At 46.5% G+C, this 15,896-nt stretch overlaps 1 protein-coding gene across 8 annotated transcripts in view; it reads left to right on the top strand.

Annotated features, from left to right (window-relative positions):
* TTC39B (tetratricopeptide repeat domain 39B) overlaps positions 1–15,896 on the top strand; it is a 152,673-nt gene that overhangs the window by 14,939 nt on the left and 121,838 nt on the right. The window contains exon 2 of one of the 8 annotated variants that reach the window (XM_070052366.2): positions 12,232–12,584. The exons of the other annotated variants lie outside the window; for them this stretch is intronic. Within the exon in view, the coding sequence (XP_069908467.2) occupies positions 12,558–12,584 (27 nt within the window). The 5' untranslated portion in view covers positions 12,232–12,557. The remainder of the gene's footprint in view (positions 1–12,231; positions 12,585–15,896) is intronic. 8 annotated transcript variants of the gene reach the window in all.

Here is a 15,896-nt window from a genome sequence, read left to right as displayed (position 1 = left end):
GCTCCATTTGCAAGAAAGCAGAAGATGTATAGTTCACATGGATGACAGTTTTTCCTGCTTTTCTAGTTCATTCCTCTAAGCAGCTGCTATTTACCCAGTTCATTTAGGCCCCTGCTAGAAGGATGCCCGGGCGATTGCATTGCTAAGCTATTACCAGTTGAATAAAAGAGACTGTCACTGGATTCAAAGTCCCAAGTAGAACAAAGGATCAGGCAACATCAGTCAGCCTTTTACTGGCACACCTCTATTTCAGATTTGTTCTCTCTTGGTAGCAAGGAATGTAAGAGAGAGGCAACAAGGTGGATTGTCCTGTGGGTATGCAGAGGTGGGGAGAGTTCTGCCTCTTGCTGGCAGTGTGACCTGGGGGCAAGTTAAGTTACTTAACCTCTCTGTGAGCTTCAGTGTCCTCCTCAGTCCCTGGGAATTCAAATACTCAACTGGGAGCCTTCGGATACAACCCTGGTAGCTCGTTCAGTACCTGGCATTCTTTGAATACTTAGTTGTAGCCATTACTTTGATTCTGTATAGATTTTGCTTTGTGTAAGTACATTCAAATGGCTAGAATTCTACAGAGCAGCAAAGACTCATATTAGGATTGTTTCAAATACTATGGGAAACCTTAGTGAACATCTTGACATTAAATATTCATTTGCTGATATATGAATTTTAAAATCACTTTCCGGGGTAAGATTTTGTTTTTGTTTCTAAATACAAGCAGTAATAAACATCCTGGTTCAAGCTAGATAACCAATGGGAATGATAACTTTACTAAGCTGTGGGACTCCAAAGTTTAATCATATAGCCAATTATGTTTGAAATTTAGAAAGTAAATAATTGTAGTAGCTTAGAATCAGTGATCTTTATTTGTCTGGGGTGTTCCTGTTTTTACTTCTCCTTTTACTTTATGGTAGAGGGGTTACCTTTTAATTAGGTAGAAATGCCACATTGGACATGCAGGAGTCCAGTTCAGGAGGAAACCAAGTGTGTATGTGTGGGATGGCCAGGGTCCCCTGGATGTAGGTTAGGCTCTGACATTTTACGACTGAGGGGCTTGTGGTATTTTAAGAACTCTAGCCTGCTTGTTAAAGACCACACAACATTCCATTTCCCTCATGGCCTGGGCTTTGGGGATTGATTTAAAAGAGCATTGCTTAACTAAAATAAATAAATAAATAGCAATAGTCAATCATAGGAGCCCTCCTTCGAAACAAAAGAAAAAAATCACGACCTCATCCTTGATTCTCCCTGTGTGTCCTTGGTTTTCCTTCCCCTGTGCTTCTCCAATGTCATCTAGTTCTGGTGAGTCTCTCTGAAATGGGGCTCCAGCGCTACCCCCAGCGCCACCCCCACCGCCACCTGGAGCCTGCACTGCCGGAGGGGAGGGGAGGGGGGGAGAGAGTCTTGCTGTCTCCTGCTTCCTCTGCTTTGCCCTCTGCAATCCACTGGGCACTCTGCAGCAGCCTTAGGGCTCTTTGTCACGCATCAGTCACCTGTTGCTCCTCTGTCTGTGGCTTCTCAATGCCTGTGTGCAGCACTTAGAAAGGAGCCCGACTCTCTCCTGTGAGCTGCATGGTCTGGCTTTGCCTTCTTCGTTCCCCTCCTCCAAGGCCACTCTAGCTACTCCAGCTTCTTTTGGATTTCCTGAACATTCCACATTCCTTCCCAGCAGAAGTGCTTGCTTTTGCCTGTGAGTTTCCTGACCTGGCTGATTGAACCAAACCCCATCCTCGGCTTCCCGTAATTGCTATGAAGGTCAGGCTCCAAGTGAGGCAAAGCACCTTTCTCTCTGCTCTGCTCCGCATCCTGTTTAATTTGCTCCCAGCTGTGATCACTGTCTGTGATCACAATCTCTGTGATCTCGTTTGCTTATTTCCTTCTGTGCCATCAGTCTTGCTCTGTCAACATTTCAGTTGCAGGAAACAGAAGCGCTCTAGGTAGTGTGAGAAAGAGGAGTTTTTCTAAGAAGAAAGTAGGTGCTTCTATAACACACAGAGGACCAAAGGAGTGGTTGGTTCTAGGCTGTTGTCCAGCACTGACCCTCAGTGGCATCCAGAATTGAGCCACCTAGGGGAGGTGCTTACTCTGTGGCGCTCTGCAGTAGCTGTGATCTAGAAACGGGGAAGCTAGAGGCAAGAGGCTTCGGCTGCCGCTGCCTTTCAGGTGCAGGAAGCCGGGAAGGGGACACTGTAGAGGGGAGGCTGGACCGCCACTGTCGAGAAACTTTCCCTACCCCTGCTGGACAGCACACGTCAGGAAGAGAGGCAGGCGGATGGCCTCAGCCATGCAGATCTGGTGTGTGTCACCAGGTGGGCCCGAATCCTTCCCCAGACTCCATTCACTTCCTCTCCAGCCACAAATCGGTTAGACTCTCCTGTCTGAATTTTATGGAACACCTCAAGTTTCTCTTATGATTCCAAAACTTTTGTTAGGACTTACCTGTTCTGTTTGTCTGGTGTCTTAGTTTTTTTTGTTTTTGTTTTTGTTTTCTTTCTTTTTTTTTTTTTTTTGGACAGGCAGAATTAGAGAGAGAGAGACAGAGAGAAAGGTCTTCCTTTCCGTTGGTTCACCCCTCCAAATGGCCACTACGGCCGGTGCGCTGTGCTGATCTGAAGCCAGGAGCCAGGTGCTTCTTCCTGGTCTCCCATGCAGGTGCAGGGCCCAGGCACTTGGGCCATCCTCCACTGCCTTCCCGGGCCACAGCAGAGAGCTGGACTGGAAGAGGAGCAACTGGGACAGAATCTGGCGCCCCAACTGGGACTAGAACTTGGGGTGCCGGCGCCACAGGCAGAGGATTAGCCAAGTGAGCCGCAGCGCCAGCCATGGTGTCTTAGTTTTGACAATTCTTTATTTCAGTTGGCGGCACATCTTTAGCAGCTGTCACCAAGGGTGGCTCTCGTTCTCTCTCTCTCTCTGTCTCTCCTAATGAGCTGTGAGAGCTAAATGTAATAGTTGACCCTAGACCAGAGCCTGTACTGTAGGAGCATGCTGTGTGGGATGTTGTTGGGTTAGCTGACAAAATTGGAATATGGGCAGCAGTGTAAAGTGGTTTAATTTATGAAAGTGGATAACTACTGTGGCTATGTTGAGAATCTTATTTTTAGGAAGCACACTGAAGCATTTAGAGGTAATGTGCTACAATATTTGCAGTTTATTTTCAAGTGGTTCAGAAGAAAAAAATGCTGTTAGCTAGCTAGCGTGACTAAAGGGGAGGCAGGGAAGGAGAGGTTGGGCGAGAAGGCAGTGCAGATTATAAAGCAAAGAGGCAAAGTGTCTGCGACAGGTCAGTCTGGGTTAAGTGTCACACTTTGTCCTGCCTTTATTCTGCCATCTCTTCTCTAAATTTGAAATTATTCTAAGTAAAAAGCTACCGAACATGATTGTCTAGAGACAGCAAAGGCTGTTCACTTAGGCTGGGTGTGGAAGGATCTGAGTTATTATAAAACACATTTAGTTGAAATGTCATCTTACCTTCCTGTGCAGGAGGTTTTCTCTAGGTATGTTGGATCTGCTTGTCTTCAACTTACACCTTTTTTAAAAAATAAAGATTGACTTTATTTGAAAGGCAGAACTACGGAGAGAGGGAGAGAGAAGGAGAAAGATCTTCCCTCTACTGATTTACCTCCCAACTGTCTGCAATGGCTAAGGCTGGGCCAGGTAAAGCCAAGAGCCTAGAACTCCACCAGGGTCTCCCACATGGGTGGCAAGGGTCCAGGTACTTGGGCCATCATCTGCTGCTTTTCCAAGTGCATTAGCAGAAAGCTGGATTGGAAGCATAGCAGCCAGTAAGCAAATCTGCACTTTGTTATGGGATGCTTTTATCACAGGTGGCGATTAACATGCTGCACCACAACCTTAGCCCCTCCAAGTCATTCTTTTCTTTTTTTTAAGATTTATTTATTTGAAAATCAGAGTTGGGGCTGGCGCTGTGGTGCAGTGGGTTAACACCCTGGCCTGAAGTGCCAGCATCCCATATGAGCGCCAGTTCTAGTCCCAGCTGTTCTTCTTCCAATCCAACTCTCTGCTATGGCCTGGGAAGGCAGTAGAAGATGGCCTAAGTGCTTGGGCCCCTGCACCCGCATGGGAGACCTGGAAGAAGCTCCTGGCTCCTGGCTTCAGGTCGGCGCAGTTCCGGCCGTCGTGGTCAATTGGAGAGTGAACCATCGGATGGAAGACCTCTCTCTCTCTCTCTTTCTCTCTCTCTCTCTCTGCCTCACTTCTCTCTGTGTAACTCTGACTTTCAATTGAATAAATAAATCTTTAAAAAAAAATCAGAGCTAGAGAATGAGAGAGAGAGAGAGAATCTTCTATCTGCTGGTTCACTCCTTAGATGGCCACAATGCCAGGGCTGGGCCAGACGAAGCCAGCAGCCAGGAGCTTCAGTCTGGGTCTCCCATGTGGGTGTCATGGGCCCAGATACTTGAACTATCTTCTACTGCTTTGCCCAGGCCATTAGCAGGAAGTTGGATGGGAAGTGGATCAGTGGAGACTTGAACTATATGCCCATATGGGATACAGGCATTGCAGGTAGGCAGCCTCACCTGCTGCACCACATTGCTGGCCCCTCCAAATCTTTCTTTAACCTCTCCCATATTGTTCAGATTGTTCAAGTTGTTTATGTCACACAGTTCCTGAAAGCTTCTCATTACTGTTCTCTCTCTTCTCAGAAGAAAAAACTTGGCCATCAGGAGTTTTCTTGTGACCGTCTAGTTACACGCACGCGCACACACACACACAAACACATATATATAAATATAGAAAATGTATCACACACACATCTGGGTTTTATCAATATCGATGGGATTGGTACTATACATCTTCCCCAGGACCAGGTATTCAATATATCTTCAGAGATATTTCCACAGCTTGCTTTGTTCTTTACAAAACGACAGAAGAGAATTGCAGCATAATTTGTTTAACATCTTCCTGGTGGAAGATGATTTGGGTAGTTTCTGAAGTTGCCAATACAGCATGTACCATTGTAGACCAACCTTGGTGCCTGAGAATTTGAATAGTGCACAGCCTTAGAAGTGCTCTTGCTGTGTTTGTGTGTGAGATGGATGCATTAATTCTTTTTTATATATGATACATGCTGGACATCTAAATAGATTGTTAACAACCTTATACACCTCTGCCAACCATGGATTTTGTCAATCTTGTAAATTTTTGCCAATCATGTGGGCAAAAATAATACCATGTTTTTAAGTGCATGCTTCTAAATTTATTAGCTGTTAGATTTCTTCTTTAGTGCACTGTGAAGAGAGCATGTCCCACCTTTTAATATACTTTTTTTAATGAAAGATTTATTGATTTATTTGAGAAGCAGAATTACAGAGAACAAGGGAGAGGTAGCTCTTCCATCCATTGTTTCATTCCCCAAATTTCTGCAACTGGGCTGGGTCAGGCTGGAGCCAGGAGCCTGGAACTCCATCCGGGTCTCCCATATGGGTGGCAGGTGCCCAAGCATTTTGGGCCATTTTCTGCTGCTTTTCCAGGCACACCAACAGGGAGCTGGATTGGAAGTGGACCAACTGGGATCAATGCTCATATGGGATGCTGGCATCTCAGGCAGTGCCTTAACCTGCTGTGCCACAATGCTGTCCCATTTGTTATGCTTTTTGATTGTCTATTTCTTATTGACTAGTAAGAGTTCTTTATGTATTCCGTATAACAATTTTTTTTTGTCTACTAAGGATGCTTTGATTATTTTACCTAGTCAGTTATTTGATTTGGGAGTTTCAGATTTAAAAATTTTTATTTGTTTAATTTATTTGGAAGGCAGAGAAATAGTATGAGAGACAAATGGAGACAAAGAGACTGCCTATCCATTGATTCATTCCCCAGATGCCTGAAATATGCAAGGCTGGGCCTCCTCAAAGCCAGGAGTAGGAAACTCAGCTTGTATCTCCCATGTGGGTGGCAGGAACCCGACCACTTGTCTCCCAGGGTGCGTATACACAGGAAACTGGAATGGAGAGTGGAGCCTGGACTCAAACCCGAACCCAGGCACTCCAGTGCGGGATGTAGGCGTTCTAAGTTGCAGCTCAATTGCTATACCAAATGCCCACTACAGAAATTGTAGGGTTTTATAAGGCCATGTCCTTTCTTCTTCTCCATATGGCTTCTGTTTTTGTGTCTTGCTTAGAAAGATTGTTACTATCTCAGATTATAAAAACAATTACCAATGTTTTATATATAACTCTTTATCTGGTAAATTGTATATGGATATAATTCTTTTTTGCTCCATTAGATAAACAATTTTCTCAGTATCATTTATTAAGTGTTGCTCGCTCCGCAGGCTCGTGGAGGAGTGGCAATGGATTTGCTGTTGTTTTTCCCCCTGGTCCTCCCTGGATTAGCTGCCGCCCCTCCTCCCCCCCCCCCCCCGCCTCCACGGAGGGGCGGCACCCCCGCTGCTTCCCCGGCTTCCGCGGAGGAGCGGAAGAGCGGAGGAGCGGCACACCGCCGGCCGGCTCTCTCAGGGGTTCCTCAGATGTTCCTTCCGCATGTTGTCTCTCTCCTCCTTTATAGTCCTCTTCCACCAATCCCAACTCTGCTGGCGTTCTCTCCCCACGCACTGAGCACGCTGCACTCCTCCAATCAGGGGCAGGATCAACTCCTGCAGCTTGTTAGTCAAATTGGTGAGGCAGCTGTGTGGAAGTTGTTTACTCCCTCTCAGTGCCATATGGTGGGAGATCAGATGCATAGAGTTAGTCTTAGCAGTTCCAGTAGTTTAGTCTTAGTCTCGGTAATCTCAGTATTTGTCCTCAGTATTTATTTGTCCACAGTCTTAGTACTTATGTCTCCCAGGTGACAGGCCCTGCCATGTTAGGGGAGACGGGCCCTGCTCCCCACAGATCCCCCTTTCTTTTTATTCTTTAAGGCGTTGATACGCGCCTGTCTTCGGTGCCCCACAGCGCATACTCTGCTCAGCTAGAGTTGCCCACAGGTGCTTATCGCCCTACCAATTAGGCAAACTGAATCCGGGTCCTCTCATCGCCATGTTGTGGGAGGCCTTTTTTATTTTTCTCTATTTCTCTCTATCTCCAGGCATTCCTATTTCTCTTATTTTACTTCTATCTCCCGGCATTCTTATTCCTCCTATCTGCGCGGCTTCCCGGCTCCGCGTGCGCTCTCCGCGCTCGGCGGCTTCTGCGAATCACGGCCTAGCTTACGTTTCTGCTACGGCTTAGTTTTTCGTCTTTGCTCCCCGGGCTAATCTGACGAATCCCAACCTTGCTTACGTCTCCGCTTCGGTTTAGTTTTTCATCTTTGCTCCCCGGGCTGATTTGACGAATCCCAACCTTGCTTATGTCTCCGCTTCAGCCTACCCCCGCGTCTTCACCTTCCCCTAGCTTATATTTTTCTCTCCCCAGTACTTTTCCTAGCTTTCTTCCAGCAATATTTCTCTCTCATTTCTCCTAACTTCTCCCCACAGTCCGTATCCGAGTCTAAGTTTTTTCTAGCTTTCACTTTCAATCTTAGATTTCTCCTAGCTTCTCCCTGCAGTCCATATCCCAGTCTATGCCTAGGCTTTCGCTAGCTTCTCCCGGCACTTTTTCTGTCTGGCTTTTCCCTAGGCTCTCCCTAGTCTCTCTTCGATATTTTCCTGCTTCTTCCCTCCTAGATTTCATATCCGAGTCACGGCACCATTATGTCGCTCCCCCACACCGGACCCTGCGCTGTTCTCTTTCCCCGGCCCTTCCCGGGTTTGCTGCCGCTACCCCCAGCCTCCGCGGAGGGGCGGCACCCCCGCCGCTTCCCCCGCTTCTGTGGAGGAGCGGCACACCGCCGGCCAGTTCTCTCAGGGGTTCCTCAGATGTTCCTCCTACATGTTGTCTCTCTCCTCCTTTATAGTCCTCTTCCACCAATCCCAGCTCTGCTGGCGTTCTCTCCGCACACGCTGAGCACGCTGCTCTCCTCCAGTCAGGGGCAGGATCAGCTCCTGCAGCTTGTTAGTCGAATAGGTGAGGCAGCTGTGTGGAAGTTGTTTACTCCCTCTCAGCGCCATATTGTGGGGGCCGGGCCCTGCTCCCCACAATTAAGTAATTCAGTGTTCTCTCTCCATTGTGAAATCTTAATTGAATATACAATAAATTCCCATGGGTATAGGAATCTTTGTATTCTTTATTATGTTCTACTGATTTATACATGTTCCTATGCTAATTGCACAACTTTGGTTTGTCAGGGCAAATCCTTCTAGATACCTTTAGAACTGGTTGGTTCCACTGAAGGTTCGGTTGGGCCTTTTGATTGGCTGGATTCTCTCCATATAAACAGGTTCTCACTGCAGGATAGACAGGAGTGCGGGCTAGAGTCAGATGGATCACAGCCCCCTCACTTTGGGATATTCTTATCTCTGTTTTCAAGAAAACATAGTGTGTATATATGTATGTATATAATGTTTATGTATGAAGTGAATGTAACAAAATGTTAAAAACTGTAAAGTTTGGCTGGTGCCACGGCTCACTGGGCTAATCCTCCGCCTTGCGGCGCCGGCACACTGGGTTCTAGTCCCGGTCGGGGCGCCGGATTCTGTCCCGGTTGCCCCTCTTCCAGGCCAGCTCTCTGCTGTGGCCAGGGAGTGCAGTGGAGGATGGCCCAGTACTTGGACCCTGCACCCCATGGGAGACCAGGATAAGTATTTGGCTCCTGCCATGGGATCAGTGCGGTGCGCCAGCCGCAGTGCACCGGCCACGGCGGCCATTGGAGGGTGAACCAATGGCAAAGTAAGACCTTTCTCTCTGTCTCTCTCTCTCACTGTCCACTCTGCCTGTCAAAAAAAAAAAAAAAAGAACTGTAAAGTTTTAAAGCAAAGTAATAATAAACATTAAAAAAGAATCACATAGGCCTCTCTATAACCATTCATGAGCTCTGGGATGATCATTGTACCTATTTTATTTTATTTTTTTTAAAGATTTATTTATTTGAAAGACAGAGTTACAGAGAGGGAGAGAGAGAGAGAGAGCGAGGGAGGGAGGGAGGGAGATTTTTTTCCATCTGCTGGTTTGCTCCCCAACTGGCCGCAACGGAGCTGTGCTGATCTGAAGCCAGGAGCCAGGAGCTTATTCCGGGTCTCCCATGTAGGTGCAGGGGCCCAAGGACTTGGGCCATTTTGTACTGCTTTCCCAGACTATAGCAGAGAGCTAGATATGAAGTGGAGCTGCCGGGACTCAAACTGGTGCCTATATGGGATGCCAGCCACTATGCCATAGGGCTGGCCTCAGTTTTATTACTTTTAAAGGTTTATTTTCATTTACTTGAAAGGCAGAGAGAGAGAGAGAGAAGAGACAGACAGAGAATCTTTCATCTGCTGGTTCACTTTCTAAATGCCTGCAACAACCAGGGCTGGGCTAGACTGAAGCCAGAAGCCCAGAAGCCCAGAAGCCCAGAAGCCCAGAACTCTATTCAGTTCTCCCATATGGATGGCAGAGGTCCAGGCACTTGAGTCATCATCTCCTGCATGTATCCCAGGATGTGTCAGTGGGGAGCTAGATCAGAAGCTGGGGCTGGTACTAGGGCACTTGTATGGGGATCCTACCCCATACCTTTTTTTTAAAAGATTTATTTATTTATTTGAAAGGTAGAGTTGCAGAGAGAAAGAGAGAGAGACATACATACATACATACACATACACACAGAGAAAGTGATCTTCTATCTGCTGTTTCATTCCCCAAATGACTTCAAGAGCTGGGGCTGGGCCAGACTGAAGCCAGGAGCCAGGAACTCCCTCCTAGTCTCCCATGTGGGTTCAGGGTCCCAAGTACTTGGGCCATCTTCTACTGCTTTATCAAGCATAGCAGCAGAGAGCTGGATTGGAAGTGAAACAGCCAGAACTCTAATAAACTCCTCTTTTAATTCTATTTTCCATAAATTTTTTTCTAATGCACTTGTGAATAAAATTTCTGTCTCCAGTGATACTTCATATGTGAATAAATGCATTAATGAATTCCCTGACCAACACATTTGATTCTTTCTTTATTCATTATTTATGCAGCTGGTGTACAGGTCCTGTGCTTGGTGCTGTGAGGATAGTTCGTGGTTGTGTCTCCTAGGACCCATTGGCTGGGGGAGAACAGACATGAAACAGATCTGGCAGACATGGTATGAACAGGAGTGAGAGTGTATCTTCATCCCGTGCTCAGTCCGGTGAAGTCCACTTTGTCACGTAGTTCAATTTGGTGAACTTAGAACATTTTGCTTTTCAAAAGCAGTTGTAAAAGCTTTAAAGAGAATGAGTGTAATTTAAATTCTGAAGTTAGACTCTGTGAATTTAAATCCGGATTGTGCCACGTATGTGGTCTGTGACCTTGGGCAAGTTGTTTAACCTGTCTGCCCCAGTTTCGTCATTTGTAAACTGGAGATAATACTAAGCCATGTTAGAGTGTTGTGAAGAGCAAATGAGTTAATATGTATGTAAAAGTAGGTAGCAGGGGGGTGGGGGTGGGTATTGTGGCACGTAAGGTTAAGCCATTGCTTGAGATGCCTGCATCCCATATCAGAATGGCTGGATCCTGCCCCACCTCCCCTTCTGTTCTCCAGATTCCTGCTGATGCATACCTTGGGAGGCAGGAGATGATGGCTGAAGTACTTGGATCTGTCAAACACATGGGAGACACGGGGTGGGATCCCTAGTTCCTGGTTTTGGCCTGACTCAACCTCAGGGTAGACTTTTGGGGAGTGAACCAAAGGATGCAATCTCTCTCTCTCTCTCTCTCTCTCTCTCTCTTTCTCTTTCTCTGTCACTTTATCTTTCAAATAGTAATAGTAAAAAAAGCATATGGAACAGTTAGAGAAGTATTAGCCATTGTGATATCATCAACATCTGAATTTTTAACATACTTTAAACAATTCAATATGGAAAATTTTTAATATCTCTTTCCCCCAAATTTTTAAAAAAACTACTTAACAAGGTATACTTTACTCGCAGTAAAATGCATCCATGATAAAAGTGTACAGATTAAATTGCCTGAATGTAAACACAGATTGAACCACCACTGAGATCAAACATTTCCATCAACCCCAAAAGTTCCCTGTTCCCATCTGCAGTCATTTCAGATTCTTTTCAAGGCATTTGTTTTTTTAACCAGAATTCTACTGTGGATCTCTTAGCATGTTTAGAATTTTAATTTATTTTTGATGGATAATGTATATGAAATTTGAGATGATTATTATATGGTCCGTTAAACTCATGATCGCTTCAACAGTCTCTCTGCTTTCTGCTAGTTTTGAACATGTTTCTATATTTATTTGCTTCTTGTTAGAAACCAAAATGTTGTATTTCACTTACAATGATATTGAACCCATTGATTTCAGTGTATAAAGTTTATTTTTCTACATGATAGAAATGTGTAGCTAGGCATGTAGCTTCTTGCTGAACATTTTTTGCTGCTGAAGGGGAACCTGGTAGGAATAGAGGGAAGATTAGTCCTTTTTTGTTTTAATTAAAGATTTATTTTGGGGCTGGTGCTGTGGTGCAGCAGGTTAACGCCCTGGCCTGAAGCGCTGGCATGCCATATGGGTGCCGATTCTAGTCCTGGCTGCTCCTCTTCCAATCTAGCTCTCTGCTATGGCCTGGGAAAGCAGTAGAAGATGGCTCAAGTGCTTGGGTCCCTGCACCCACGTGGGAGACCTGGAAGAAGCTCCTGGCTCCTGGCTTCAGATCAGTGCAGCTCCGGCTGTTGTGGCCATCTGGGGAGTGAACCAGAGGATGGAGGACCTCTCTCTGTCTCTACCTCTCTCTGTAACTCTTTCAAATAAATAAAATAAATCTTTTTTAAAATATTCTTTAAAAGGCAGAGTGACAGAGAAAGAGAGCCAGAGGATCAAAAAGATCTTCTGTCTGATGGCTCATTCCTCAAATGGCTGCAATGACTGGTACTGGGCCAGGCTGGAACCAGGAGTCTTGAACTCCATCCAGTTCTATCATGTGGGTGGTAGAGGACCAAATATTTGGACTATCTTCAGTTGCTTTCCCAGGTGCATTAGCAAGGAGCTGGACTGGAAGCAGAGCAGCTGAGACTTGAACTGGCACTCATATGAGATTCTGGTGTTACAGATGGTGGCTTAACCTGCTATACCACAACACCAACCTTAGGTTAAGTGTTGAAACAAATGAAGGAATACATCCAAGTCCTAGCTTTTTCCTTGACAGTCCCACAAGAACAGATGAGTGTTGTCAGCCTCTGCTTTGCAGGCAACTCATAATTCTTTTTTTTTTTTTTTTTTTGACAGGCAGAGTTAGACAGTGAGGAGAGAGACAGAGAGAAAGGTCTTCCTTCTGTTGACTCACCCCTCCAAATGGCTGCTGTGGCTGGTGCGCTGTGCCGATCCGAAGCCAGGAGCCAGGTGCCTCCTCCTGGTCTCCCATGCGGGTGCAAGGCCCAAGCGCTTGGGCCATCTTCCACTGCCTTCCCGGGCCACAGCAGAGAGCTGGACTGGAAGAGGAGCACCGGGACAGTACCAGCACCCCAACCAGGACTACAACCTGGAGTGCTGGCGCTGCAGGCGGAGGATTAGCCTAGGGAGCCGTGGCGCCGGCCCAGTACCTCATAGTTCTTATGAGAACAGCTGCCTTGCCAGGGAAGGTACTGTGTGAATGGTCTAATATGTGGACATGTAACTTTTCCCTGAAGTGATAGCAATAAAGTAGTAATTTCATGAGAGCTGATGGTGTTTTTCTTTTTCTTTTTTTCTTTTAAGATTTTATTTATTTGAGAGGCAGAGTTACAGAGAGAGAGGGAGAGACAGAGAAAAAGGTCTTCATCTGCTAGGTCATTCCCCAAATGGCTGCAATGGCCAGGGCTGAGCCAGGCTGAGCAGGCTGAGCCAGGCCGAAGCCAGGAGCCAGTAGCTTCTTCTGGGTCTCCCATGCAGGTACAGGGGCCTGAGCCCTTGGGCCATCCTCCACTGCTTTCCCAGGAGCATTAGCAGGGAGCTGTATTGAAAGAGGAGCAGCTGGGACATGAACTGGTGCCCATATGGGATACCAGCGCTGCAGGCAGAGGCTTAGCCTACCTAGTATGCCACAGTGCCGGCTCCAGAGCAGATGGTTTTTAGTGCTTCATTATGGACCAGGCACCATGCTAAATGTTGCACACATATCATTTAGTTCTTTCAGCCCTACAAGTTACGTAATGTTGCTGTTGCTTTTTAGGTGATGAATGTGAATGTTGTAGAAGTTAAGTCACTTACCAAAGGCCACACCTAGACACTAATGGTGGAGCTGATGGTGGGACTCTATGGCCATGTTCTTAACATTATTTCCTTCCTGGATTTAAAGCTTGAGCGCAGTGTGGCTTGTTTTTGTTTTGTTTTCCTTTTTGGTAAGTGATCCCTCCTCATTGCTAACCTTTTAAACATTATTTCAGAGGTGTTCATAGCTGTTTCTCACCGTATCATCAAAGCATCTAATGAGTTATAGGGAAGGACATTTACCCATTTGTGCAGTGATAGGCAGACTGTGTGTGAGGGCTCACAGAATAAACATTTCTGGTTTCCTGGACCACGTGGTCTCAGTTGCAACTACTCATTTCTGGTTTGAATAGGAAAACAGCCTTAAATGAAAAGTACATGATTGAGCATGGCTGTGTTCTCATAAAACTTTATTTGTAAAAACAGGCAGCAGGGCCTGGTGCTGTCGCTCACTTGCCTAATCCTCTGCCTGCAGCGCCAGCATCCCATATGGGCATCTGGTTTTAGTCCCGGTTGCTCCTCTTCCAGGCCAGCTCTCTGCTGTGGCCCGGGAGGGCAGTGGAGGATGGCCCAAGTGTTTGGGCCCTGCACCCCATGGGAGACCAGGAGAAGCACCTGGCTCCTGCCTTTGGATCAGCGCAGCGCTGGCTGTAATGGCCACTTGGGGGGTGAACCCACGGAGGGAATACCTTTCTCGCTCTCTCTCTCTCTCACTGTCTGTAACTCTACCTGTCAAATAAATAAAATTTAAAACAAACAAACAAAAAACAGGCAGCAGGCAGGTCCCTTTGGTGTGGCTGATCTCTTTGAAGATGTCAGGATATGTCAGCCAAGGAGAGGCAGAATCGGATTCTTTTTTTTTTTTTTTTCCTTTCGCCAACATAGACTCTCCTTAAAGAAACATATGTTAAACCATCTTTAAATTCATTTTAAAATCTTTTGCTTAATATTTCACTATAGTCCAGTTGAAATCCTTAATATATGAACTATAATGCCCTATATTCTCAAACCTTTCTGTATCTATGTATAGCTTTTATTTTTTTTATTTTTTAAAAGATTTTATCTATTGAGAGGCAGCATTACAGAGAGAGGGAGAGAAAGAGAAAGAAGCAGATCTTCCATCTGCTGCTTCATTCCCCAGATAGTTGCAATGGCTGAGGCTAGGCCAGGCTGAAGCCAAGGGTTCCATATGGGTTCTCCACATGGCGGCAGGGGCTCAAGTACTGGAGCCATTTTCCACTGCCTTCCCGGACGCATTAACAGGGGCTGGATATGAAGTGGAGGAGCTGGGAGGTGAACCGGAACTCATATGGGATGCTGGCATTGCAGGTGGCGGGTTAACCCATTGTGCCACATATATGCCAGCCTCATATAATGTGTATCTTTTAAATTTTTATTTATTTGAGAGACAGATAGAGATCCCACCTGTTGTTTAACTTGCCTGATGTCCACAGTGTCTGTGGGCTGGGCCAGATGGAAACCAGGAACAGAAACTTAATCCAAGTCTTCCATGTGAGTGGCAGGGACACAGCTCCACCACACCTCCCAGGGTATGTATGTGTAGGAAGCTGGAAACAGGATCAGATCAGGATTTGAACCCAGGCACTCCCATATGAGTCATGGGCTTCTTAAGCACCAAGCCAGACACCCATGTGATTGGTCTATATGTATATATTTTTTAAAAGGCAGAGTGGACAGTGAGAGAGAGAGAGACAGAGAGAAAGGTCTTCCTTTGCCGTTGGTTCACCCTCCAATGGCGGCTGCAGCCGGCGCACTGCAGCCAGTGCACCGCACTGATCTGATGGCAGGAGCCAGGTGCTTCTCCTGGTCTCCCATGGGGTGCAGGGCCCAAGGACTTGGCCATCCTCTACTGCACTCCTGGGCCACAGCAGAGTCTCTGGCCAGCTGTGGTGCAGGCTGCAGCTGGAGCACTCAGCTCTGGGCACAGAGGTGGCAGGTGTGTGGCCCCCATCTCATTCACCCATCTATCTTTTTAAAAAAATATATTTATTTATATAAGTTACACAGAGAGAGAAGGAGAGGCAAAGAGAGAGAGATAGAGAGAGACGGAGAGAGAGAGAGGTCCTCCATCCGATGGTTCACTCCCCAGTTGACTATAACGGCTGGAGCTGCGCTGATATGAAGCCAGGAGTCAGGAGCCAGGAGCTTCTTCTGGGTCTCCCATGTGGGTGCAGGGGCCCAAGGACTTGGGCCATCTTCTACTGCTTTCCCAGGCCATAGCAGAGAGCTGGATCAGAAGTGGAGCAGCCGGAGCAACTGGGACTCAAACCGACTCCCATATGGGATGCTGGCACTGTGCCAGCCCCAACTTTTATCATACATAACTATTTAATGATGAATATATTTCTCATGGAAGTATTTTTTAAATATTCTAGAGTTTTTTTTTTAAGATTTATTTATTTTTTGTAAGAGTTACACAGAGAAAGAGAGAGAGAGAGAGAGAGAGAGGTCTTCCATCCAGTGGTTTACTCCCCAGATGGCTGCAATGGCTGGAGCTGCGCCGATCTGAAGCCAGGAGCCAGGAGCTTCTTCCAGGTCTCCCATGCGGGTGCAGGGGCCCAAGCACTTGGGCCATCTTCTACTGCTTTCCCAGGCCATAGCAGAGAGCTGGATTGGAAGAAGAAAGAACAGCTGAGACTAGAACTGGCGCCCATATGGGATGCTGGCGCTTCAGGCCAGGGTGT

This window comes from Oryctolagus cuniculus, chromosome 1 (assembly GCF_051225735.1).
Source record: "Oryctolagus cuniculus isolate XC-2025 breed Fujian yellow rabbit chromosome 1, ASM5122573v1, whole genome shotgun sequence".
Classification (NCBI taxonomy): Eukaryota; Metazoa; Chordata; class Mammalia; order Lagomorpha; family Leporidae; genus Oryctolagus; species Oryctolagus cuniculus.
Note: the sequence above shows the minus strand (reverse complement) of the source record. Positions and strands in the feature narration are given on the sequence as shown.